The sequence below is a fragment of the Canis lupus genome, chromosome 8 (assembly GCF_048164855.1).
Source record: "Canis lupus baileyi chromosome 8, mCanLup2.hap1, whole genome shotgun sequence".
Classification (NCBI taxonomy): domain Eukaryota; kingdom Metazoa; phylum Chordata; class Mammalia; order Carnivora; family Canidae; genus Canis; species Canis lupus.
Window position 1 is genome coordinate 62,446,727 of NC_132845.1, and position 27,417 is coordinate 62,474,143.

The following is a 27,417-nucleotide window of genomic DNA, read 5'->3' on the forward strand; positions in this document are numbered from 1 at the left end:
TATATTCACTCATTCACCCACTCGCTCACCTATGCACACACTCATTCACCCACTCACTCACCTATGCACACATTCACCCACTTGCTCACCTGTGTACTCACCCATTTACTCATCTCTGTACGCATTTACTCATTCACCCACTCACTCTTCATTCACCAACTTGATTACCTGTGCACACACTCATTCACCCACTCGCTCATCTCTGCATTCACTCATTCACTCACTCACTTATCCATGCATGCATTCACTCATTTGCTCACTTGCTCACTGGTTCCTCTGTGCATGCACCTGTTCACACACTCATTTGCTCACTCTCACATCTGTGTCCTGAGTACCGGCCAGATCACAGCAGGAGGTGGAAGGGAACATGAGACCCTACTGTGGCAGCCCAGGGCAGGATCTGTCAATGATGTACAAGAAAGCCCATTCCTGGGGAAGCTGCATTTGGGCTGAGACTCCAAGGATGTGCAGGGTCAGAGGGGTAAGTAGGTGGGGGGATTCCAGGCTCACAGGGGCCCTGTGATACAAGGGACCTCACGTGCTGTTGGGTCCTGCTGATGGTGGTGACCCTGTGTAGGCATCACCATCTCACAGGGCCATTGTCATGTTGTCACTGGGCTGAAACATGCCTCCCTGGACATACGGTCTGTCCACAGACAGTACAGAAACAACAGGAAGACTAGACTTCCTGAAGTCCAGCCTGGGGCTAAGTGCAGGTGCCATTTGGGGTACTGGCCAGTTGTGGGAAGCCCCAGGATTCTAGGGAAGGAGAGCAAGATGCAATATATGGCCGGAATTCATCCAACAAATGCTGAAGCATCCCATTCCAGGCACCCTTGGTGCAGGTCCTTCTCTGGTCTACAGAATCACCCTCCTTCTCAAGCTGGGCACAGGAGGGGTCCCTCCCCTGTGGTCCCTGGGCACCCCATCCTGGCTGCCCTCCCATCTATGGCATGGCTGAGCAGGTGGGGAAAGCACCTAGTTTGGCCTCCTCTGCTGGAGCTGGCCCAAAGTCCCTGTTTCCACAATTTGTTAGGGAAAAGAACATCTTTCCCCCCTGGCTCCTGTTTGCTCTGCGGAAACCTGGTCCACAATTAATAGTGTTTACACGAAGCACCAAGAACATTCACCCACTCCCTCCACATCGCTCAGCAGTGGGCTACCTCATAGCACCTCTGTGCTTACTCAACTCCCATGTCCTCTGGGTCCCAACACTTCTGAGCCCCCCCCCCCCCGCCCCGAAGGATGGGTAGTGCCAACCATGACCCTTGTGTCAGGCTCTGAACCCACTGGGCCAGGACTGCTCAGGATCAGAGTGCCACCCACCACCTTACTTGTGGTGGCATCTGCTGGTATATGGAGGCCCCATCGTCTACCATCCCTTCAGCCCTCCACTTGGGCAAGTGGCTCCTGCCCTTTTCTCAACAGAAACCAAAAGAACAGAGACACAAGCCTATGGCATTCCAGACAGACTCCTACCTGATGGGATGTGGGGTGGCACTACAGGAACACCATGGACTCCTTCAGGTCTGGGTGTACAATAGGATCTGGAAACTCTCAGTATTGGACAGCCCCCACCCAGGAAGGAGGCCGACCACCTCTTCCTGCAGCCCAGCCCGTGCTGGAGACTCCCAGAACAGGTGCAGAGAGGGCCCTCTACCAGAAGACAGTCAGCACCCACCAGGAAGGAAACTACTCTGCTAAAAGCATCACTGACCCACGCTCAGAGAGGGCCCACTGTACCCTTGATGGTTGGGGACTCAGAAGCAGATGTGAACAGTGGGGCCTTGGCTGGGCCCACTGAGGGCTGCCTCCTCCCCTTCGGGGCCTCTCACCACATTGTGCTTGAGACCCGAGCTCTGGGAAGATGAGGGTCTCAGGAGAGATGGGGGCAGGAGCATGGGCTCCCTGACTCCGAGGACCCCTTCTGTCCACTGGTCCCCGCAGCACTGGTTTCTCCAGTATCGCTCCCTAGGGTAACTCATCCATAAGCCGTCTTCTTTCCCACGTGACACATGGGAGGTACGAAAGTTAACTTACAAGTTTCCCAGCTGAGTGCTCCAGCTCCTCCTGACACTCCCTCTTGGTGGGGGGCAGCCCAGCATGGGTGGGTCCCACACCCTCAGTGTCCTGGCAGTGCCTTGCGAGGAAGCCAAGCTGATGTTGTTCCCCATTGCCCCCTAATCACCGGGCAGATCTCTGTCCTGTGCAAACATGGGCTCCCCTTAGGGGTTTTGTGTGCTGATTTTTTAAAGCAAAGAACAGGCCATGCTTCTGGGTGCCACCCTGAGTCTCTGCTTCACGGTGGGCAGGGAAACATACAGGCTCAGCTGTTACTGCTGGCCCAAGACCCTGCAGGGAAAGAGAGAGGAACCAGAAGTCCCAGCTGGCCAGGAAGAAGGTGAGGGAAGCCCCAGAGAGGATGCATTGATGGGCTGACGGCCATGCCAGAGGCCAGGCCTTACCCTGGAGCCAGGCTGGGATTGTCCCATGACACTGGAGGCCTGGTTGGAGTTGCCACCAGAGGTGCCACCCTGCCACCCCTCCACGGGCTCTCAGACGCCCAGCTGCACCTCCCCTGCACTGAGCCCAGAAACATGGTTGGTGTTGGGGACCCACAGTTTTGGGGTTCGAGGAAGGCCCTAGGTTCGGGCTCCCAGTCCACCAACACAGACCCGCAGAGGCAGCACCTCCTTTTGCTCGGCACCTGCCCAGGGCCAGGGCGTGTCAGAGGGCCTGCTGGGGCTGGATGCCCTACACACGTTAATTATGGTAAACAACAATGTTTTGAAAAATGTATGTTTCTATGTGATTGCTTTTTTTAATTGGTTGGTTTAACATCTGAAATTTGATTTAATTTCAACTTGATTTTCCTCACCATGGGGTCAGGCTTAGAGCTGGGGAAGTCATTACTGGAGGGCCTGTCTTTATCAGCGGGGATTCCGGAGAACGTACACCCGTTCTCTGGGCACCGCAGTCAGTGTGCTGGCACCAATGGGGGCAGGAGGAGGGATCTGCCCCCACAGTTTTCCCCTCCTCCATAGCCTGGGCTCCTGGGACAGTGGGAGGCTGGGCAGCTACAGCCCCAGGCCAGACCCACACACCCTTCCCACCTGCTCTCGAGCTGACCAGGGATGCTGGCTTCAAGAGGACTGGGGTTCAGCCACTGGCTGGCCTGAAGCAGCTCTGGACAGGCGCAGGTGCTGACCACCTCATAGACAGCCTGTCCTGTGCAAGAGCAGCCTGCCAGCCCAGGGGTCTGGGAGGCTGGGGTGGCTGTGGTGGTCTAGGGCAGGAATGGAAGGTGAAGTGTGCAGCTGGCCTGGTGCTGAGGGTGACGCATTCCCTGTGGCAGGCAGCCTGGCCCCAGACCCTCTAGGGCCAGTGACCCCTCTCTGAGCCTATGTCCCTTCCTAACACAACAGACAGTGTCCACCTCAGAGCCCGCTGGGAGCTCAGAATGAGGCATGCATCCAAAGAGCCTAGGAGCACTGCTGGTCAGGTATGTGTGTTCAGTGGTGGCTCCATCACTCCACTGGCACTACCCCAAGGCCACCAGAGGGCAACCTTTAGCTCCACTGCCCTTGACACAGCCCAACACCATGGACAGAAATGCCATGCCCTACATTCTCCAGCCACCTGTTCCCAACACATGTTCCATGCTTCCCTGTCTCAAGTCTTTCTGTGTGCTGGGTCCTCTGCCTATGTAACCTGCTCCTAGCAAGGCCCTTCTCATCCTTCAAGGGTCACCTCACAATCTGCTGGTCCTGTGAAACCTCCCAGGGCCTTTAGATGGAATGAGCCATCTCCTCATCCATTCATTCTTTATCCACCCACCCACCCACCCACCCACGTACCATCTGTCCATCCACTCACCCACCCATCCACCATCCATCCACCTACCATCTGTCCATCCATCCATCCATCCATCCACCCATCCACCCACCATCTGTCCATCCAACAATCCACCCATCTGTCCATCCATCCATTTACCCACCATCTGTCTACCCACTCACCATCCATCCACTCATTTGTCCATCCACCCATCTACCCACCATCTATTCATCTGTCCATCCACTTACCCATTCATCCATCATCCATCCATCCATCCATCATTTGTCCATCCATCCATCCACCATCTGATCATCCATCCATCTACTCATCCACCCACCCACCACCCACCCATCTTTTTTTTTCCACCCATCTTTTGATCCACCATTTGTCCATCCATCCATCCATCCATCCATCTATCCATCCATCCATCCACACACCATCTGTTCATCCATCTACTCACCTACTCATCAGTCCACCATTTGTCCGTCCGTCCATCCATCCATCCATCCATGCACCCATCTGTCCATCTACTCACTCACTGTCTGCCCATACATCCATCCACTCACCCATTCATCCACCATCCGTCCGTCCGTCCATCCATCCATCCATCCATCCATCCATCTACCCATGATCTGCTGGCTGTTCATCCATCCACTAATCTACTGCCATCTGTCCATCTACTCACCCATCCACCTATCGTCTGGCCATCTGTTCATTTACCCACCTGCCTGCCCATCCATCTACCCACTCACCTATTGACCTATCTACCCAACTTATTGTCTATTACCGGGCAAGCACCATTCTAGATGCTAAAGATACAACTGGAAATAAATTAAACAAAGTTACTGTTCTTGCAGAGCTTATGCATTCTAAATAAAAATACAATGTCAAAAAAGAAAGTGGGGGGCCTAGACAGAGACAGTGGTTGCTCTTCCAGACAGGATGGTCATATAAGGTCTGTTCACAAGGTGACCTTTGAGCAGAGCCCTGAATGAGGCAAGAGAATGAGCCACATGGCTCTGAGGGACCTCAGGAAGTAGGAGAGGCAGATGCAAGGGTTCTGAGGCAGCACACATATGGTGCATCCAGGGGGAACCTAGTGGCCAGCAGCCCTTGATGGTAGTGGGGGAAGATATTGAGAAGAGCTAGGGCTGGAGGGGCAGGCACACAGAGGTGCCCCTTCTTCCTCCCTAGGTTTGCTCCTGCCCTACTGGGCCAGCGCTGAGACTGAGGGCAGGCTCAGCCACACTCACTGTGCCTCCAGAGGAGCGGCATGCACAGCACGCATGTAGTGGAAGGTGGGCTCAGAAACCAAATGATAAAGACATGTGATGGTGGGGCTGCCTCTCTGCGGTCCCCAGCAGCCCAGAGCAGAATCTGACTGACCAGTGGCTCTCCCACTGAGCTCCAGCTGCTGCCTGGCCAGTGCTCTTCCCAAGGGCTTTGCCTATACTTGGCTCCTACGTGGACCCCGCCCTCCATCTCTGACCTCTGTGTCCCCCACTGGTGAGATGCACAGGTGAGATGTGCAGTGGCTGGGCTTTGTGCAGCAGGGGAAACACTCTCAGATGATCCAAATGGGCCTATTAACGGCTCTTGAGACTTGGGGGCACCAGAAAGGCTGTCTTTGGTGGTGCCACATGCCCACCGCTCACCAAACCCATGTCTCCCTGGTCCCCACTCCATGCCCACTATGGAAGCTGGCCTGGACACTCTACAGATTCCTGCCTGGGCCCCTGGCCCCAATGGCACCTGGCCGCTGGCTCCCACTGTGGCTCTGGCACCCAGAGGCTGCCCTCTTCCCTGCCCAGTGGGCCCTGAGTTGCTGTAAATGGTGCATCTTGCAGAGGCCAGCTCTAGTAGCATGTGTCCCATCCCATCACTAAGGACTCAGGCTAGCCCCTGCTCCTCTCACTGGTTTTGTTTCCTGGAGGCCATCTGGTTGCCTGTCTGGTTCTCAGCCATGTAGCCACTGCCCAGTGGGCCTGGCAAAGACACACAGCTGCCTAAGTGTCTGTAGCCTCTGGCCCTGTGTTCCCCTGGAGCCTTTGAGCCTGATGGAAAAGAGGAGCTCCCCTAACCTCCAGAGGCCTTGTGGGGACACCCCTCACACTACACTCTCTTGGTGATGAACCGTCCACAGAACACCCAAGTGGACAGCAGGGTCACCCGTTTGCCCATGCGCATCTGGCCCCCATCCTCATTTCAGGCCCACCCCTAAGGCTCCTGGTTCCCCGTTGTGCTTGCCTCTGAGGCCGGCCTCCTGCCTTCCATCTTAGCTGGCCCAGCCCATCCTGATGGCACTCACCACCCTCTGCCCAGCTTGGGTGCTGCCTGGCTGCCCCCTGCCCTCAGCAGCCCCGTCAGCCTGCCTCCCTGACCCTGCCACCCCCATCGCCCTGCGCTGTCCACTTGATCTCCTTGGAGCTGAGGCACTGCCTGGGAGCCAATCGTCCAGTGGCCTCACATATGCTCCCCACAGCCCATCTCGACATAGGACTGTGATGCCCCTGCTATGGCAGGCGCTCAAAATGTTTAAGGGAGTAAGTCATCACTAAGGAAAGGGGAAGGGTTCCCATGGCTCAGAAAACCCAACACGCACCTGCTAACGTCCTTACGTCCCTCGGCCCCATCCTGAGCCAGTCCAGCAAGAACTCACTACCCCTATAGCTGCTGTTTGGGAGCAGAGCTCAGAGAAGGAAGAGCCCAGCTCAGCACCTGTGAGCTGTGCCCATAGCCACTACCCAGAGCCAGCAAGCCCTGCCCATGCGAATGGCACACATGCCATGGTAGCCACAGAGTGCACACAACCAGAATGTCCAACAACAGATGATGGATAAAGAAGACGTGGTCACACTTGCTGCCATGTCACTCATCCATAAAAAAGCACGGTGCTCATACTTGTGACATGCAGACCAACCCTGACAACATGGCGTGAGTGAGAGAAGCCAGACACACAGGAGCACATGTTGTGGGCTTCCACCGACATAAAATGTCCAGAAGAAGCAGAGAGGTTGGTGGGCGCCGGGGGGGCTGGGGGAAGGGGATAGGGAGGGTCACGAATGGACACTCCCCATGGGCAATGGCTGCACACCACTGCAAATACTCTAACGACAGTCCCCGGGTCGTAGACTTTAAGAAAGTCTTGTAAGTAAAGTTTTATTGGCACACAACTGTGGTCAATTACACATTCATCCACAGCTGCCTTACCTGAAACCAGCACAGCCTTACCAGTCACGACAGAGACCCTGTGGCCCCCAAAGCCCCAAATATCCACTAGCTGGTCCTTCACCAGCTAGTGGATATTTTGTCAACCCCCACCTACCTCACTCTCCAAGGGAAGAGCCCTTCCTTCCCTGAGATGCCTCCTACAGGAAGACCCCTAAGGCGGGTGAACGTTCCTTAAATCCCCAATGTAAACAGACTCCGAGCCCCAGCACAGCAATCAGTTTGGGAAGATGGGGCATGTCAGGTGTGCATCAGGGTATACCCTGTCATGAGACCTCAGGCTGGCTCAAGAACCTCCCCATACCCCTAGGTTCCAGTTCCCAGGAGAACTGCCAGCTGTCACTAAGCACACATGGTTGGGACGGGCAAAGAAGAGTAAATGTGCCACAGAAACAGCTCAGAAGCACTTTAGGTGGACCCTGAGCAGGAGGGACACAGCCTTTGCACCCTGGCACCAGCAGCCTCACCATGACTACAAGGAGCACCCTGGCAGGCAGTTTGCATGCACTTGTGGCATATTCTCTGTTCCCCCATAAGGCATGTTCACCTACCGTCTACAGAAGGGGTGCAGGGCAGGGAGGCAGGATAGGGTGTCTAGGGCCATACAAGAACTCCATGGAAGACAGAAGCCAGACCTTCCAGGATCTTCTCTCCTGCAGGTGACAGCAGGCCTGCTTCTCTTCCACCACTCCAGTGCCGAGGCTGAGGCTCCATGCAGTAAACTGAGGCAGTTGCCTGGATTGGAGGCAGGACTGGGACTTGGGGCATCTCCCCACCTCTCTGTGCCACCTGGGTTAACATGACATGGGCCACCATGGCCAACTTCCTGGGGAGACCTGCCCTGTGTTGCCATGTCCCAGAGGCCACACCAGAGGGACAAGGTGGGTGAGTGAGGGGCCAAGGGCATAAGATGTCACTCATGTGAGATGGAGCCCCAGGTTGGCATCAGAATGTTCCAGACCAGCATGGGCCAGGGCCACAGAACAAGCGACTGGGGTGCCTGGTGGCCAAAGCTGTCAGGGGACATGCCCATGGTCGGGGGACAGAGCCTTCTAAGCACCTGTCAGCAAAGAGTGGTGACAGGGAGGGCTGGCCTTGGGCACCAGATGTGACAGTGAGAAGGGGAGAGGCCCCCACGGCGAGACAGCTTGCTCCAGGCCACCGTGGGGCCTCCAAGTGGCAGGTGCCCCACTCTGTGGCTGGGCCGTGGAAGTCTCAGGACACCCTGGCCCCATGCCCTCTCTGTTCTCATGAAAAACTGCTCTCATACTGATTGGTGTGGTGTGGGCAAGGAGGGGCCTGGCAGGAAGCCACATCTCCTAACTGCTCAGCGAGGAGTGGAGACCTTCCCTGAGCCAGGCATTCGGTGTTCACATCAGTGAGGAAGCCGGTCCTTCACGAGGAAGCCGGTCCCCCTGGCAACCAGAGACTGTTCACACAGGCTCCCTGAGGATGGCCCTCCACAAACTTTGATGTGAACTAATTAAGTTTGCACAGTTAATCAGAACTGGCGGCCTCGGAGACTTGGCTTCCACAAACGCAGAGATGGAGACACTCCATAGGGAGACGGGGCCATGGCTCAATACCACGTCAGTCCTCCTGCCTGCATGGCCCTTCAGACACAGAGGCCCAGGCACACGCGCAACATATGCTCTCATGGCTCCTTGAGCTGGACACTGGCTTCTAACGACCCATGAGTGCCCCGGGACCGGGGATCCAGGTAAACAGCACAATAGTGCCTCCTTCAGGGACCCCTGTGGTGGGGTCAGGAGCACCCACCTGGTCTCAGGGGACTTGCTCAGTCACCTACACCAAAGCAGGATCCTGGTGTATGGCCTCCACCCTATGACTCCCAGGTACCCAGTGCGCCTCCAGAAGGGGCCCTGAAGGTGGTTCTTCCTGCCATCCCAGCTGAACCTTGTCCCCGGCACCACGGTAGAGAACAGAAGTAAAGGATGGTCGTGGGAAAGAGTCCCTCTTTGAGGGCCAAGGGACAGGTTTTGAGCACAGGCCAGCTGTCCGCTCCAGATGTGAACTGGTGCAGAGGAGCCCCAGTCACTGAGTGAAGATGGATTTCCATGTATGTAGAAAGGCGATGCCCAGATAAGAATCTCATGATTAGGACACCATCTTTTGTAATAAGGAGCGACCCTTGCTGGAAGAACTCCTCTGGGTCTACATCCTTGGTGTGCTGTCCTGTTCTGCAGCTCTGCATCTCTGCTTGAAGACGCAGGGGTGGGCCGAAGTGTCTTTCCTGGTTCTCCTAAGTCAGGGTCACAACCACTTTGTGGCCCGAGGGGGTGGGCAGTGCCAGAACTGGAATCAAAGCCCACCCCTTGCAGGCCTGAATTAGCCAGAACCTTCCAGATCTGCATGGTTCCTCGCTCAGGCTCCCTTCCCTCCCTCATGCTTGGCAGCTCTGAAGGCAGTCTGGGCTTTCCTGGCCTCTGACCCTGTGCCATGACCTCCCACATTTGTCCTTCAACAGCCAAAGCCGAAGGTAACTTGTTGGCAAGGCCTCCCTGTGTCACTGGCACCTCCCAGGCGACTGCTCCATATGATACACTCAGGACCCATCTCCACCCTGGTGCACCCCTGTGCTTGCACAAATAGCCTGCAGAAGTGCTGACGGCCATGCTGGTGGAGCAGACAGCTGAACCAGCATTCTGTGCAGGGATCGCGCGGAGGAGAGAGGAGTTGGGGTTTGCCGTACAGATGGCTCGCGGTGCCTGTGATGAAGGAGTAGCCCGCATGGCAGTGTGTTGGGGACGCCTCATGTGCACACGGGACTCCGGGGTGACAAGGCCTGGACCAAAAGGTCTTGAAAACAGTGACTGGCAACAGTGGCCTGACATCTATCTCATGTGGCAATGAGGGCCTCAGGGAAAAAAAACATGTCAAACTGGTTTGGCGGTGGCTGCTATGGGCTGATATGTACCCTCCCAGATTCACATGCTAAAACCTAACCCCAGTGCAGAGGTGCCAGGAGGCCATGAAGTGGGTCAGTGCCCCTCCAGAGACCCCGGCGGAGCCTCCTCACCCCTCCTATCATCAAGGGCCCTTCCCCAGCCTCAGTGGTTTCTGCATGCCACCACCTAGCTATGCAGACAAGGGACCTCAGGGTGTCCTCTGCCTTCTAGCAGCAGTGATTTCCCTCTGCTAGCTGCAGCCCTGCCCTCAGGCTTGGGGGCACAGCTGGTGCCTCTCCCTGACAGTCTGCAAGTCCCAGCCTTGCTCTGGAGGCCAGGAGCCCTGGCAGGACTGGCACGTGCTGGTGCCAGGCAGCCGGAGACCAGGCAGCAGGGGTGTGTGGTTGATGGAGACCTTGCTCTGCGTGCTGCTCCAACGTCCCTTCCTAGTCCACCCTTCGTCACTGGGGCTTAAACACCATACTGAAAAAGGTGACCAAACGTAACTCTGTCCTGACCTGGGCTGCGTCCTTTACCTCCTGGCAGCAGAGGGGGGCTCAGTGAAGGAATCCCAGTAAGTCAGTCACCAGGGTAGGAACCTGCATGGCCCATGCCTGCGGCTGCTGTGCTGGACTCTTGCTCATTGACTGCCATGTCCTGCAGACGCATACTGGGCACCATCAGGCCACCCCTTTGCGGGTCGCAGAAGCCAAGGGTGAGTGGCTGACTTGGGAGGTGAAGCGGCCACCTGGCTGACTGGCCAACAGGTAGCTGGCTTGAGGGCTGGCAGCAAATTATTAGAGTGGCACCCTACACACCCTGGCAGTGCCCATGTGCAGCCCACTGTGGGTTAACTGTCAGAGGACCTGCTGATCTTCCACCAGCAGAGTGATACCAGTGGGCCCGGATACCACACTGCCATGCAGGACAAGCACCCTCCTGTCCCGTGCACGGTCAGCCCAAGCAGGCATGGCCGTGCCACCTCACTCCTGATCATGATGCATGTGTGCCCACGGTTCCATAGCACAGACCTCCGAAATCCAGGGTCCTGGAGTTCCAGCCACCAGAGCCTCGGCCTTGCCTGGACACATGTCCTGGGATACTGCTGGGAAGGCCAGGGAATGCACGGCCACATGGCTGAGGGCTTGGTATCACCATGGGCAGCACTCACTGCCCTGGGTGTCCATCCCCTGAAATCCCAGCCATGAGGAGCTGCACGTGAGCACTGTTAGCTTATGACCAGGTTTCCACGCTGTTGGGTTCTGTGGCAGTTGCTCCTCGCTGCTGGGAAGGGCAGCTGCACCTGAGGTCCGGGTAGCACACCCCACCCCCATTCCTGGAGGGCTATCTTCCCCCCTCTTCCAACCTGAACGGCCCTAGTCAGGCTCCATGCCCTACCATGGGATGGGGGAGCCCTGGGGTGCCTGCATCCAGCTGCACACTCGGGGTCCCCACCCTGAGGAGCTCATGTTCCTGGTGTCCCTGCAAGGCCCACTCCAATGTCCCATCTCCCCAGAGCTCCAGGGCACCTTGTGTGGGATCCCATGAAGGCTGGAATTTGGAGGGAGGCACATGCAGACCCAGAAGATCACCAGCTGTTCACCTGCCCCTGCCTCCTGCCAGACTGACAGCTGCTGAGTCCCTAGCACCAGGTGTGAAGGCTGGGAGCATGAGATACGTGGGGACTTGCTCGGGTAGAGGAAGCACGCTGGCAGGAACAGATGGTACAGGCGACGCTCACCTGGAAAGGCGTCAGGTGCTGGAGAAGTGCTGTGAGCCAGTGGGGATGTGGTGGGGGGATGGGGGGAGAGGCAAGGGCATGTGGCAGGCCCTGAAGGGCAGAACCCGACAGACATGAGTGGAGAGTCTATGTGTCGCTTAGGTGTCTGCTTTCCAGGGAATGCTGGTAGCTGTGAAGGGGGAGGTCGTGGGTTGGCCAGTCTGGACTGTTGGAGGTGACCATGAGGTGGGAGTGCCAGTGTGTGGAGAGACTGGGGCGGACAGGGAAGCCACTCCTGTGGAGACACGGGGGCGGCCACACCTGCAACCTGCAAAGTCACAAGGAGAAGGCAGTGTTCTATCTCCAACACGTGTCCTCCAAGTGCTCCCCGCAAGGCCCAAACAGTGCATTTTTCCACTCTAGGCTGCCCCGGGAGTGACTTGCTCATGGCAGAGAAGGGTGGCTGTGTTCATTCAGGGTCTGATGGCAGAGAAGGGTGGCTGTGTTCATTCAGGGTCTGATGTGCCTCTGTGCCATTTGACACTGGTGGCCATGGCACTGGGTACATTCCATAGGGTTCCGCTGACGTGATAGACAGACTGCGCAGAGGCAGGATGTCACAACACCCCTAGGGACAGGTGGTGCCCGGCAGGCTCTCCTCTCCTCTGCATGTGCTGACCAGTCTCTCCTCCCAGAACAAGGCTTATGCTCATCTCTGGCGTCCTCCTGGGGGCAGGGTCCTCCCTTTCTCCTCTGTCTCCAGTAAGTCAAGCAGGAACAGCAGACAGACAGTGGCAGCGATGACAACCAGTGCCAGGCCTTATGTGTGCCCAGGTGTGGCCCAGGTTGGAGGGCGCTGTGATGAAGTGGTGAATGAACAAAACGTCAAAGCCTATGGTGAATCCCGCCAGCCACAGGTGGGGACTGTGTCCCAGGAAAGAAAGCCATCATCTATCCTGGCGGGAATGGCCCTGGCCTCCAATCCACAATTCTGCTCATCCCCAGGTCAGAGGTCAGGAGAGGAAGGACCCCACCCAGTCACCTCACGGATATAGAGGCCCAAAGGGATATGGAGCCAGGATGAGTGCCTTGGGTAGGGGGACTGTGCCAATCCTGGCTCAGTGCCTTCTGCTTCCCTGCTCCTCCTTTGTGGCTTTAAGGACTAAGGAGAAACAGCATGCAGGGAACAGAAGTCGCAGCCCAACACGGGCCAGGGCACCCCTTGGGCTCTCTGGGGCCGGGGGCCTCCTGCAGCAGAGAGAGCCAACCACAACTGCAGTCACTCAGAAGCGGGAAGCTGCGACTCCAGAGGGGTCAGCAGGGTGTCCAAACACCTTAGGAAGCCCGTCAGGAGTACATGTGGGGGGGAGAATAGGGAGGCACCTGTGGCAGATGCTCGAAGTTCAGGGATGGATGAGGTCTGGGGGGCACACGGGACTGAGTTTGGGGCCAGTTCACTCCTCTCTGAACACCCATAGGTGGGGGCACATAAGGGGCAGTGGGGACGGAGCTGGGACCTGGAAGGGCTCCCATGTCACTCCAGCCATTAGTGGGTGGAGGACAGCAGCTGGCATTGACCGTACCCATGGGAGGCACTCTCAGTGTGGGGGTTCAGGTGACTGCCCTGTCACATAGCAAGGGCCCCTGTGTCCAGTGGGCCAGGATGCAGTGTTGGGGGGCTGACCTGACTGGGGAGGGCAGGCTCTGAGGGAGAGAAGCTCCCCAACCACATGGCCAGGGCACATCTCTGGGGGTAGGGAGTGGGAGACAGAGGAGGCAGGAGGGCCAGCCCTTTGATCCTGATGACCCAACAGTGTCCACATAGCGTGGGGGCCATATGTGGTTCCCTTAAAACTAAGAGGGGTATTGAACTGCTTCACAAATCAACATCACCCAGGGATGGTGGCACTTATCGACTGCCTGGTGGGCTTGGGCATCGAGCTGGGAGGGAAGATATCTCAGGACACCACCTGCTACCTGCTCCGGCAGAGGGGGAGGCCCAGGCAAGACGAGGCGCAGAGCACTCCGGACCCTGCAGCCCCTAGGAACATGTAACCTGTACCAGGGCTGCTGCATGGCTCCAGGCACCTGCACCCAGCGGGCTCCAGCAGGGCCACCCCAAGGGAGACCACACCCCGTTCTCCTTGGCTACATGCTGTGCTCTTGTGTCTGCGCATGTGCAGGAAGCTGTGGGGCAGGCATGGCTGCAGTCAGCAGCGAGCCCGGGGATGAGTGGTGTGGCCTTTATGCTGACCTGGATGCTCAGGCTACTGTAAACCAGCACTGCAGTGCCCTCCCCAGAGGTAGAGCCCCCTCGGTTAGCCGCTCTCCTCCCCAAGTGCTCTGGGGGACACCGTGTGCCGGCCCAATACTTTGTCCTCACCCATCACCATGGCACCATGCCCTGCTGCCCCTCTTCACCTCTTTGACCCCGCCTGCTGTCACACACTGGGTACTGAACCCAGGAGCAAACACCAAAATCTGCAGACGCTCACAGCAGTTGATGGTATGGAACCTGCAAACTGCTTCAGAATAATTAAGGGAGGGACTTAGTTGGGCACAAGGGGATTCTCAATGTTGTTTTACCTTCTTAAAGATATTTAAAATTGTCCCCAGCAAAAAGTGAAAACAGCAACATAGGAAACCAAAGGCCACTACTCCCCTTACCCGTCAATCACACAGGGGGCCAGGGGATGACATGCTGATGCTCCCAGGAGGTGAGGCCCTTGGCTCATAGCCCTGGCCTCACACACAGGGACCCTCATGGCACCTGCGCAGGGGAAGAAAGCACATGTGAGGGGAGTCTGGCCCCACGGCGTCCTGCTCTGGGGCTTTAGCACACCCGGGCCCATGTTGCTTCTGGGAAGGGAAGGAGACCTGTGGCCTGTGCCTAGGGATCCATGTGGAAACAGACCACCTCTGCTGTACAGTTTCAGGGATTACTGGAGTCCCCAGAGCCCATCCTGCTGTGGGCTACGTGCTCTTATTGAAACATAACTGGGGACTTCTACTGGGACACCGGGACTAGACTTGCCTTCATGCTGGAGGCATGGCAACACACACAAAATACACACAGTGACTGTTCGTGGATGCCGGGTAAGCGGCCCAGCAGTGTCTGAGAAAGGAAACCTGTGAGGGGAGCCCCCAAGGCTCAAGGAAGTGCAGGGCCCCTCACTGGGTGGGTGGCGGCTCAGCAGAGCTAAGGGGGTCTGGGCTCAGAGCGGAGGGGCCGGGCCCGCGCGGGATGAAGTCCATGGAGCAGCAGGCTCCAGGTGCACAGGGGACCCCACCGGCCAGAGACAAGGTTCTAGCAGGCGCCCAGGCATTCACCAGAGACTCCGGGATGGTGAGGTCTCAGCAGCAGAGTCCAACCAGCCCGAGAATAAAGCAAACTAGACGAGCCCTGACCAAGCCTAAAAACAAGGCTCTGAAGAACCAGCTGACTTAGTTGGCCACAGGAAATGGCCAACGTTGCTCAAAGGAAGACACTCAACAATGTCATCTTCAGGACTCTCATCGGGGTGGGAAGTTCTGAAGCACACACAAAAGGCAACCGTGTCCTCAACCAACAGAAACACCAGCCAACAGAACAGGTCCAGAGATGGAGGAATGGGCACCCGAGGACCCGAACACTGCAGTGATGAGGATGCGCAAGGATTTACAGGAAAACGTGAACACACTGAAGGAGTCGGTGCCTATGCTGTCCTGCAGTTGCCGTATGGGACCACAGAGATGGCAACAGTGACGGGTCCCTTCCAAGATGGGGCTTCCCCATGGCGAGCTGGTGGAGCTTCCTGCCCAGGACTGTGCACACCCGCAGGGCAGACCCTGAGCCAGTGGGCCCAGCTGCGGTGCTCTCAGGTTCTGGGCCCTCAGATGCCCTGACGTAACAGGGGCCTGTGGCTCTAAGGTGCTACCTCAGGAGTGATCTGTTACAGACCAACAGCTCACTAAAATGAGGAGTACAGGAAGGTATAAAGAGCAGGAGCCAGGGGCTCACCTGGCTGTGAGCGCAGACTGCACATTCCACTTGCCACCCCTCCCACTCAAACCCCTGCTCACCCTGTACTCCCAAATGTCGGCTTAAGGTCTCAGCCTCCTGTCTTAAAAATTCTTGAATGAGTACCTGCCGCTCAGAATAAAAGGCCAATACTCTGCCCTAGCTGTCAGGGTGCTGTGTGCTCCAGGCCCTGCTCCTCACCAGCCTCTCCTTAGACCACAGTCCTCCAAAATCCCTGGTGTCTAGCCCCACAGCCTTGTTTCAGTTCTGAGGAAACCTGGGCCTCCTTGACCACTGGGCCTTTGCATAAGTTGCTGGAATTGAGACCATCTCTTCCCTGTGCACTGTGCTGCCTCACACTGTCAGAGCCTACTGATTGCTAGGAGATGGCCCATTTCCTTGGGGAGAAGTTGTTGTCCCAATAAGTCATGAGGCTTTCTGGTAACCAAGAATGCAGTACTGACTGTACGCTAAGCCAGCCAGCTCTTTACTCATGTTTGTGAATTTTCTTCCCGATGTTGGGAAGTCTTTCCTTATCCTGAGCTGAAGGCTGTGTCCTGGCATCCCTGCCCCCATCTGATCCTCCCTCCAGATCCCCCAAACAAGCCAGCCGCCCCCACCCCCAGGAGAACCCAGCAAACACCAGAAAGCTGGCTCTGGCTTGGGTGCCATCCAGATAAGTACAGGTCTGGATTCTCCCCCCAGGCCCCAGGGGGCAGGTGTGTCTGGGCAGAGAGGGTCCGGGGCCACAGTGCCCTCCACGCAATTGCATGGACACTGTGGGTCACCCTGATTCCCGCGTCTGCTCAGCTGAAGAAATGAGAGAGGTTTTGAAGTTAGTATGTATTCAAACCAACCCCATTTGAAATCCCCATTTGAAAAAAGGCAAATTCAAATTAAAGTGTCTATCTAGACTTCATTGTTACAGCAGGAGATTGGAATGCTCTGTGAGTAGGCTTCTTCCGACAGGAGCCTGTGCGTGGTCTCAACTGCCTGTCAGGGGAGGAAGTGAAGGAGAAACAGTGCAGCTTCCCCTCCCTCCCTCAGGCCTCCCACGTGGGAGCCCTGCTAGTTCTCCACTTCCTGGCAGGGCTACACAGATGCCTGGCTTGCCCTCCATCCTCCCTGAGCCAGGCCTTAAGCCGGAGACCACAGTCCACACAGAGCAGGGGCGAGGCCAGGAGGGAGGACAGGTTCCCCCAGTGACCTTGGTGGCCCGAGGAGTGGTGGGGGACCACTGTGGCTCCATGCAGGGCAGTCTGGTGTGGCCTTAGGTTACTGGTACTCCTTCCCGGGTGGCCACATTCTGAGTGCCAGGGCTCTGTCCCAGCCCGCAGAAGCCCCCACCCCAGAGTGGCCAGCAGCTCACTGGCTGGCAGCCTGGTGGCCGGCGCACACACACCACACCTCAGCCTTTGCAACATAAAGGGCAGCTCCTGGGCCTGGCACCTCAGCTGGCAAGGCTCCCCCACCAGGAGGCAGAGACAGAAGGCCAGACACACCCAGCAAAGTCCAAGTGCCCATGAGGACCTTTTTCTCCTCTGCTTTAAAAATCAGAGAAAACAGAGCAAACCCCTTTCTTTCCCTATTACTCAGCTCAGAAAAGGACTCCAACTCTGAGTTCTAGGATCTGACTTGAAAGTCACTACCCGTCCCGGGACCCCTGCCTCCTCATGCATCTATGAGGGGTAAGACCAGGCAAAGTCCTAGCACCCCAGAGTCTTGAGCGTTTTGTAAGTTGACGTGGAGTCACAGTGGCAGGAAGGGTGTAGAGGTCTTGACTCTCGGACCGGGCTGGGTGCTTCCTGGATAGTTAGGCCCGGAGGCCATGCTGGAGGAGAGTCCACCTGCACCTGCGCTGTACGCCAGCAGCCAGCCATGCACTGTGGTCAATCACCTGCTCTACAAGGTCAACCTTGGGGAGACTATCAACGGGACAGGGCTAAGTGGCTTGGCCACCAAGAGGCAGGGCTGGCTGGCCTGATCCTCCATCGATCTCCGTGGGCAGCCAGGGAACCAAGGGACACAGCATCCCTTGGCCATCCAGACTTAGCAGCAGCTACTTGGGAGGGCAGGAGCGTCTGCCCATCTGCCTGGCAGGGGCGGATCTCAGACTTCACTAGACTTCAGCCATTGTGCTTTCAAGCCTGAACCCCATGCTTGGGTGCCACGGTTCTGCCAGCACTCCAGCCCACAGGGAGGCCCGCACATTGCTTCAGGGGATGTGCCTTGGGTCCTCCCTCACACCTGCCTGCGTGTCACATCACTCACAATGGAGCTTATTTCAATCCCAACGCACATCAGAGAAAGACCTGGTCAAGTCAAGGGGCACCGCAGGGGCAGGCTGGCAGGGCAGGGAGTTAGGGGTGGGTGTGGGAGGGCAGGTGTGGAGCATGGGTGGTGACAGGACAGCAGCCAGAGCAGGACATTCTTGTGTTCAGGTGAGAGCACCAGTGACGCTGGTGCCTGCAAGCCTATCCCTCACCCAGCTCTCTCCTATTTCAGGGCACCTCTGCCTCAGGATCAGAGACCCCTGCACAGGAAGACAACAGAGTGAATAGCAGCTTGCCTTAGCCAGAAGCCACACGGGGTGGCAGGCCCCCTCCTCCCACCACCGAAACACCATCAAACTGTCAGCCCCACCATAAGGGTTTGGAACACATGGCAGGGTAGGGGTTCATAGCAGGACAGAGGCAAGGAGGGATCTTCCTATGCAGCCTCAGAGAGACATGGGCCCAGTTTCCAACCAGCCCGGTTTCTCCTAACACGAGGCCCCAGTGTGTGCACAAAGCCCCCTGCCAAGGAGTGGGTCCTAGGATGGGATCCTGTTCAGGGTGCCACGGGCAGTGTGCCTACCTGTCCAATGTCTGGACCTGGCCCTTGGCCCTCAGTCACCATCTAAGGGCCTCTACTCTTGGTTTACCCCCAAGCACTCACCCTCTGTCCCGACTGCTGAGTGGAGAGGAAAGGCACTTCTCATGGGCCTGGGAGCTCATACCCACAGCTGCGAGTGCCAGGCAGGCCAGGTATGCTCAGACGAGAAAACCCCCAGGAATCCACACCATTGGCATCCCAGGATCCGTGAGGGGGTATATTCTCGGTCACACCTCATAAGTAGAACGGTCCCCAGGGCACGGGGCAGCTCCTGCTCCCGAAGCCCCTCTTCTTCCTCCTCCAGCCAAGAGCTGTTGCTGTGGCAACCAGAAGGCCCGCCAACCCTGTGCCAGCAAGATGATGCCAAGTGGACATCACCCCATGGCGTAAGCTTCTCTCCTCACCCTGGCCTTGTTTAAACCCTTTCTCTTGCTCGGCCCAACCACCCACCTCTGGAGGAAGCAGTTCTAGCTCTCTCCAACCTGGCCTCTGACCTCTGTCCCACCATTGCTGACCCACAGCAACTGCTCCCACGTGAGACCACCTCTGTGGTGGGCAGCCCTGCCCTCTGTGCGACAGTGTCCACAGTGTGCACAGTGATGTCTGTGCCCATCAGATACGGGTCCCCAGGGACTGGTGCCCACAGGGCCCAATGAGGAAGGTGTACATGAGGGCAGCGGAAGGAGCCTGTGCTCTGTGGGTGATGGCCAGTTGGCAGACCCTCCCCACTTATTTACAAGGCTGCCCTATAAGCAGGCAAGGTGGCAGGCATAGGCAGCAAAGCAGAAAGCTCCCTTCAGTCGGTGGCATGGCCTGTGTCAACAAGCCCCAGTCGGCTGCCAGGTCTGCAGGGGTCACGCCATGCAAGGGGCATGGGGATAGAATGGCCACAAGGGCAGGGGTGGGGGCTGACGGCAGCCAGGGGTGCAGGGCAAGCCAGGGGGACCCAGTGAGTTTGGCCTGAACCTCTCTCCGCTGAAGAACTGATGAGCTGGGGCAGGACCCTGTTCTGCTCATCCCCGGGGCCCAACAAGTCGGCATCTGCTGGAAGATGACCCGAGGGGCAGGACCTGGGTCTGTGGGGGGGTGCGGGGAGGCTGACTGGGCCAGGCCCCTCCTGTATGCAGGCCAGTACGTCCCCAGCAGGCAGGTTCCAGGGGAAGTACCAGGAGGGGTCCTGCCCCATACGCTCACCGAGGGAGAGAGCTCCAGGTGTCATGACTATGTGTCAGGAACATGGTACAAGAGTCCTCTGAAATACCCTTGGGCCACTCTTCCCTGGGAAAGGAAGGGAGCTGCTTGCAGGTACCCACCACACCTCAGCCCTCGGCCCCTCCCTGCTTTCCCATGCTCTGATTTCTCATGAGAGAGCACCCCTTGTGAGGCCCTGGGAGATGCACTGGCCCTTGTGTGCACATGCTTGCGTGGGACTGTGTGTGGTGGCATGAGATCTTGGGGCCAGGCACCAGGTACCACACCGCCCACAGTGCCAGGTTCCTCCATACATACAGTCCAAGTCCCCTGTCGTGATGACACAGGAGGCTGACTTGGTCATTGGGTACACACAGAGGGAGGTGGGCTCACAGAGGCAAAGGCACATGAATGTCCCACACAGCTCGGGGAGGCACGGTGACAGTCACACTCAGTGCCTCTGACCCCAAGCCCCGCACCTTTCCACAACATCCCTGCAGCCCCAGGAGTCACCTCCATCTAGCAGATGCTCACCCACCGCTGGCTCTGGGCCCACACCAGATACTAAGGGGGGTGATTGATGGCCAGTTCCCCCAGGACAGATGCACCCCGTAGGAGCAGATGTACCTCCCAGGATGACCTACAGCAAAATGTGAGCCTGGGCCATCATGGACAGGCTTGCTGGCCTGCACACACCCTGCCACCTGACCTCAGTCTCTGCTGCTCCAGGGACCCTTCTGAGCCTGCTTCCTTTTCCAGGTGCGCGGGTGGTGTGGCTGTCAGTAGAGACGCTCATCAGGGTCAGGCTGGGAGGCACATCCTAGAGGAGCCCAGACAGGTCCTGCTTCTCAGGGAGGGCATGCCTGAGCAGGACTGTGAAGGCTGGTTGATCTGGACACATGAAAGGGAAGGAGCGAGCCTCATCCCTGAGTGCTGGTCAGTGCCAGACAGGGGCAAAGTGACCCTCGGAAAGCACCGGGGCAAGGCTTGGGGAGGGGCTCGGCACCAACGTGCCTGTAAGCCCCAATGGCAGAGCCCAGAAGGGAGTGGTGGCCCCACATGAGTCAGACTTCTCCCGGGGCCACCTGAATCCACACAAGCAATTATGGGGTTTACAGGTGCTGCTCACCCCCCTCAAGGAGCACCATGAAACAGAGAGCACCTGATGGTCCCCGGAGCCCTCACTACAGTAAGAGGAGTAACTCTAGAACTTTCTGAGAACACGTGAGAGTCAGGTAGGTGACTGCACAGGGTATGCTCACAGGCTTTCAGTTTATACACACCCCTCTGCCCTGCTCCACATAGCAGCCCCCACCAGTGGATGCTATCATGTGCCCCTGTACAGACCGAGACCCAGGTCCAACAGGTGAGACCCAAGCATGGCTCCGCTGCACCCGAGCCGCTCTGTGATGCTAGAAGCTGGTCCTGCCTTGCCAGCTGGCCCCAGTGGGATTCCCAGGGCTGGGTAAGGAGGATACCCATGGCGTCCTGCAGCAACCCTGTCCACAGCTGTGTCCCAAGGGGCGCTGACAAGAGACATAGCCACCATCCTTACCATCCTCGTCCCCTTTGTACAACAGGGGCCTCGCCCCGCTGGTTTTCAGGAGGGGGAGCAGGAGAACTCATAAACCACAGCCAGGAAACTAGGGCTCTGGGCAGTCCTGGAAACTCACACGCACCTGCACTGCCACCAGCACATGGGAGACCCAGTTCTCCCCAAGGGCGGGGGTGGGGGGACGTGAGGGTGGTTAGGTCCCTGCTGGGCCAGGCCCAGCCAGAGTTCCTCCCGTCCTCTTCTTCAGAGTGGCGGCCCCCAGAGCACACAGCTCCCACCCACGCGGCCAGGCTGCTGGGCGCCATGTCTTTTCCTTGTGCAGAGAGCGTGGGGCGAGCCCAAACCCTCAATTATGCTGGCGCACATCTGCAGAGCCCGCTCAACTGGAACAGTGCTCAGCTATTTCTAACTCTGCCTTCGGCCCCCTTCCTGCCTGAAAAATCATCTTTGGGAAAATAAAATAAACCAAAAAGGCCAAGAGGGTACAGTTCACTATGATCCCCTTCAGCCTGATTTCACTGCCACTGTGTGAGTCTGCCATCAGCCGCCAGGTGGCAGGGCCCCAGTGCGGTGTGGGGGCCGGCAGTCATCCCATCTCTCAAGCAGGTCTCTGTCCTGTGGCATCTCCTATTTAGGACAGCTAGCCCGCAGGGGAGCCTCCCTTGCTGCCCCAATGAAGGCTTGACTCACTGGCTCTCCTGACCCCAGGGTGAATTCAGACCAAGTTCGCCACTGAGTCCTACAAGGTACAGTGACCCAGCCAAGGGTGGGAGGGCTCTAGGATAGCTCATGTCCCCTCTCAGGTGCCTGGGCTGGGCCAGGGGGTGCCTCTGCCTGAGTCCCCAGAAGAATATCTGCAGAGGGTTGGTCTGCTTTCTATTTCACTTCTTGCACTTTCTCCCCATCTGTCCTCATCAAGCACTCTGCACATGCCAGGCCCTGAGCAGGTAGATGGAGAGCAGACAGGGTGGGACGGTGCCTCCTGTCACTAACCAATAAGCAGGCTAAGGGGACAGGTGACTCACCAGCAGTCACCAGCAGTCCCTAGTTAGAGATGTCCTGATAGGTCTGGCAGCTCCAGACGTGCCTGCTTTGGGGCTCCCGATGGCCTGGCAGGACTTATCCCAGGAGCAGCTCAGAGGCTGGGTGCTGGCTGTGTCTGGGAAGCCTCTGGCTGAGCAGGTGAACTGAATGCATGCACACCTCCAGAAAGTCAGCAGAGACTGCCATGCTTCAGGGCCAGCTGCTCCCCATAGCCCAGCACTTTCTGTGGGTGGAGGCGCAGAGGCAGCAAGGGGCTCCGCAGCACACAAGCACCAACCACCTCTTCAAGGCCCTGCCCAGGAAGGGCAGCTGATGCTGTTGGAGTGGCAATGGAAGGTTCTGACTGCAACTTGGGAGGGTGGGGTGTGCCTGTGGATGGACCCATCACCAGACCCCTCCCATTGGGTTGCCTATGAGCTCTGACGAAGGGCCCATGCAGATGTGCACAGTCCCTAAGCAGGTGCCTGAGTGTGTGCAAGCAGCGGGTGGGGGAGGCTTCCATGGGCGAGTGAAGGAGCTGAGGGGTGGCCCTGGGGGTGAGGGCAGGGGGACTGGGGCTGGCAGGTCCTTACTGCCGTGTCAGGGAGCCCAGGAGGCAGGTTTGTGTCCCCTGGAGGGATGGGGACCATAGCTTGGCAGGGCATGGTAGGCTTCACCTGCAGACCTGAGGGGAAGCCCCTTAGGGAGACCCACAAAGGGGTACAGTGTTGGGTGTGGGGTGGAGGTGGCAGGAACAGAGCCCATGCCGGGATGCTGGGGACATACAGCCTTGCCCTGAAGGAAGAGACACAAGCTGAGGGTGGCAAGGGTGGCCCCTAGCTGGCATCAGATCCCCATCTCTTTGCTCTACCCCACACAGCTTCCAGTCCTTTCTCAAGAGGTAGGATAAGAAGGGCAAAAATCTCACCCACCTGTTCATGCCCACGGGGGACCAGGCACCAAGGGGGTGATGAGACTACAGACAACAGAGCCACCAGTGTCCTCGGCAAAGCTAGGTTCCAAGGCAGGCTGGCTGGTTCGTGTGTACTGGGACCAAGGGACAGGGAAGCAGGCAGCCATCTGTCCAGAGCCATGCCTGCTGGTCAGCAAGGCACTGGGTGGGCTCCCTACTGGCAGGCACCCATGGGAGGCACCAGGAGAGAAGATCCTGTCCCACGTGCCCTGCTAGGGGGGCACAGGCACACTCCTAAGCTGGGGACAGGGTGCATGTCCCTGGGGATTCCTGGCTCCTGGGCAGGGGCCTGAGGGAGGTGGGCTGTCTGGGCACCCAGACATATGGTAGTTCCTGTCCCTGAAAAAAACTCATGTAAAGAAATAAAAGTCCCATACATAACAACCAAGCAACAGAAAACAACATGTGTCCTGAGAGATGTTCACTGAAAATGGGTCCCGCTTGTGAGGAACATGGAAAGCCTTACTGGAGGAGGTGTCTATGAGCAGATCTGGGCCTTGTTGCTGGGGTGTGACAATCTGCAGGTGGACGAGCAGGGGCAGGGCCCAAGTGCCAGTGTGCAGGGTGAGGCAACCCATAGGCAAAGGCAGAGATGGGGATCCTGTGGGGGCCCTGATGAGCAGCTTCTGTCTACTAATGGTTCACTGCTCCAAAATGAAATTCTGACAAACCCTGAAATCTGGGGGCCTCAGGGATGCTGCTGGAGCCCCTGGGTCAGGTGCTCCGGTGGCATCAGGATCCTGGGCTCCCTTAGGCCTGACACTCAACTCAAATGACAAGACCAAAGCTCAGAGTGGCCTCCAGCTGGGGAAGGGCAGTGTGAGGCTCCGAGTTGAGCACCCTGGCTGAGGGATGCCTTGCCTGCCTATGCGGTACCTCTGCTTTTCTAGACAGCTCTCTGCACGGCCTCCGAGGACAAGTGAGCACTATGCTTTGCATTTTACAATCATGGAGGTCCCTCCATGCTTCCTATGACAACCTGACCACAGAGCCTACCCCATTCAGCGGCACGCATCCAAAAGGTGGTGGGGCCGCAAGCACATTTGTCTCCTGACACTGCGCACAAACCATCCCCCCCCCCCCCCCGACACACACACCTAGGCAGGGGGTGGAGGCCCAGCCATGACGGCAAGGGCCAGGGTGCCTGCTGGACGGAGTGGAAGGCTGAGCCATTAGCCCTCCCATCATCCTTTGTGGCTGTGTTGCTCCTAGCATATCTGTCCCTCATGCCTAGAGCCAGGCCCATAGCTGGGAAGCAGAGGGTCACAAGACACGCAGTTGAAGGAGAAGCTGGGGTGTGGGGTACACACCACAGGGCAAGGGTGGGGAGACAAAGCAGGGTACCAGTCCAGGACCCCACAGGGGACTCTCCAGACGGGAAGGTGTACCAATATCCAGGAATGGTGCTGGGGTGAGCTGAGGACATTGAGCATAGGGGAGAGCTGAAGGTAAGGGGGAAGAACAGAGCCCTGGGGGTTGGGGGGGATGGCAGAGGGTCTGGGGAGGGAGGATGGCAGAGGGCCCAGTGCGGGGGACAGCAGAAGGTTGGAGGGGACAGCAGAGGCTCTGGTGAAGAGATGGCAGAGAGTTGGGGGGGAAGGGAGAGAGTTGGGGAGGACGGGAGAGAGCGAGGGGGGCAGCAGAGGGTCTGGGGGTCTGATGGTGCCTTCGGCCTGTCTCCACTCTGCGGTGGCTGTCCAGAGTAAACACGGTATGTAGGAATTGTATGTCTTCGTTAATTAAAGTTTTTTTTTTTTTTTTTTTTTTTTAATATGTGGTATCTCTACAAGGTATGGAATAGTGACCAGCAATCCTGAGTTCTCCCAAAGCCCAGGCAATCACACAGGAGTGCAGAAGTACATTTCTGACATTTTTTTTTTTTGTTCATTTCTGACAGTTTATGTAGAGACTTTACAGGTTTTAATGTTTCACTTCTATGAGGTTTAAAGAGTTTCAAGACACACATGTAAAAATGGACACACATGATCCAAGAAGGCTGGAAGTTGGGAGGAAATGCTGGGAGACACTGGGGGGCAGATGCCAGGCTGAGGTGCCACTCTGAACTCAGGAGGGAAGGAGGATGGGAGGGAGGTGGGGGCCCAGTGCAGGCCTCCTTGCTCCCTGCGGCCTGGCGCATCCAGGCTTGGCCAGTGTTCCATGAGCAAGTGGCCAGGCGGTCACAGGTTCGCCTGAAGTTTACAATGAAATGAGGCAGAAAACATTTTGTGTCCTATTGTATTCTATTTGATGCATATGCAGACCACACGGGCTAAAGCCTTTTTATAGAAAAAGAAAAGTGGTTGCTTTGTTTTTACACATGTGGGCAGCAACAGGTGGTTGCCCCACTCCACACCATGGCAACAAGAAGTGGTGGCCTGTCTGCCCACCCCGGCCACCCGCAGCCGTGCCACCACACCCTTCCTGAAGCAGCGGAGTGCCACACCGGGCCACGGCACCGTCTTCATGAGAGGTCAGACTAGTGGGGCAGTGGCGGGGCCAGCCCTCTTCACGCAGATTCTGGCTCAGGCTGCCAGTCTCCTCTAGGCCTCCCAGCAGACACAGTCAACCCCCAGCCTGGCCACTGGGACCCACTGGACCCACCCCCTCACAGGCAGGTACTTCATTTCCAGTGACCGTCCTAGCCCTGAAACCTGGAGGGCACCCTGGCCTCGACACTGGTACAACTCCACAGGCCACATGCTGCCTCCAACTCCAGGGGGCCTCCTCCATGAAAGCCCCCATCCTGCCTGGCACCACACAGTGGCAGCATCTCCAGAGGGAGTCTGAAGCCAACCCTGGCCGTGATTCCCGCACTCCTGTGTGCCTGGGGTCCCGGCCCCAGCCTCGCCGGCAAGCCTTACTACCCTCCTCACAGAGGAGCAGCGCTCCTCTCCCGTCTTTCTGCTGCACGGCACACTGAGGCTGCCTCACAGGCCCAACACAGACCCTCACCCCGTTACTTCAGCCGTCCCCTGGGCACGGCTGCTGCTGGATGCCCCAGGGCTTCACTGCCCTGTGCCCTGCAGCAATGGGGCTGAAGTAGCAACAGGGGGATGGCAGACACCCAGAGGCAGCCAGATCAAGGCTGAGTGCTTCTTGCAAGAGGCCGCCAGGCTGTGGGCAAAGCTGGGGTGGCTGAGGGCCACCCAGCGGGCCACACATACCTGAGGTGGGGCTGCTCCCGCACCCACACCATCGTCCACCAGCGCGAAGGGAGGTGCGGTGTGTCTCAGCAAAGGGTGGTGCGGTGTGTCTCAGTAGGTCCTACCTTGAAGATGAGGCAGTCGGCCTTGTGTTCCGCATACATGGACGTCAGCCGGTACTGGTTCTCTGTGGTGATGTCGATCTGGTAGCCCGTGAGTGCATAGCAGACTTTCCGGAACTCCTGGATCTTCGTTTGAAAGACCTCCTTGAGCCGCTGGTTCTTAAGCTCGGCGCTCTCCACCTGCTTCCTCAGCTCTGATGGGGGAGAAGGGAGAGAGTGAGCCCCATAGAGGGATGGGACTCGGGGTGGCAGCAAGGCCCAGGGTCAGAATCACTGGCAGAAGGCTGAGGAGGAGACAGGTTCCTACCCGGGATGGACATGCCCCTGTGTCAGCAAGCCCTGATGTATGCACGTGGGCAAAAAAGAGAACAGGCCAAGGAACAGCTTGCATGTCTGTGGACGAAGTGATTCATTTAATAAAAACAGTAACTCCACGGAGAGCAGGGACCCGGCAAACCAGACCTCTTCCTAGCCCTGAGTCTTGGATTTGATCCTCGGCCTGGTCCTTTTCTGAAGGACAACAAGGGGCAACATGGAAGCTGGCCCAGGTCTGGGCAGGGGGTACGGGGATCAGGTCTGCATGCACCAACCAACTGCCCAAGCTGCAGCCAGGTTCTCGCTGGTGGTTGGATGCCCACCCGCATGGGCCAGCAGCACCAAGTGGGCCAAAGGCCTGGAGAGGAAATGCTGTAGAGATTGCTGATCCTGTTCCCCGGGGGTTCCCCGCCACCCAGAGACAAGGCCCCTAGTTAAAGATAGGCCTCTGGGTACTGCTCTGGCAGGACCGTTCAGGGCAGAGGCCCCCCTGGCCTGCCCATCACTACCATCTCGGTTTATGGCTGTAT

At 57.7% G+C, this 27,417-nt stretch overlaps 1 protein-coding gene across 11 annotated transcripts in view; it reads right to left on the bottom strand.

The window, feature by feature from the left end:
- The window catches only part of MAD1L1 (mitotic arrest deficient 1 like 1), a 353,832-nt gene that overhangs the window by 23,489 nt on the left and 302,926 nt on the right, over positions 1-27,417 (bottom strand). For all 11 annotated transcript variants that reach the window (XM_072836729.1, XM_072836726.1, XM_072836727.1 and 8 more), the window contains one exon: positions 26,576-26,766. In XM_072836729.1, the coding sequence (XP_072692830.1) occupies positions 26,576-26,766 (191 nt within the window). The remainder of the gene's footprint in view (positions 1-26,575; positions 26,767-27,417) is intronic.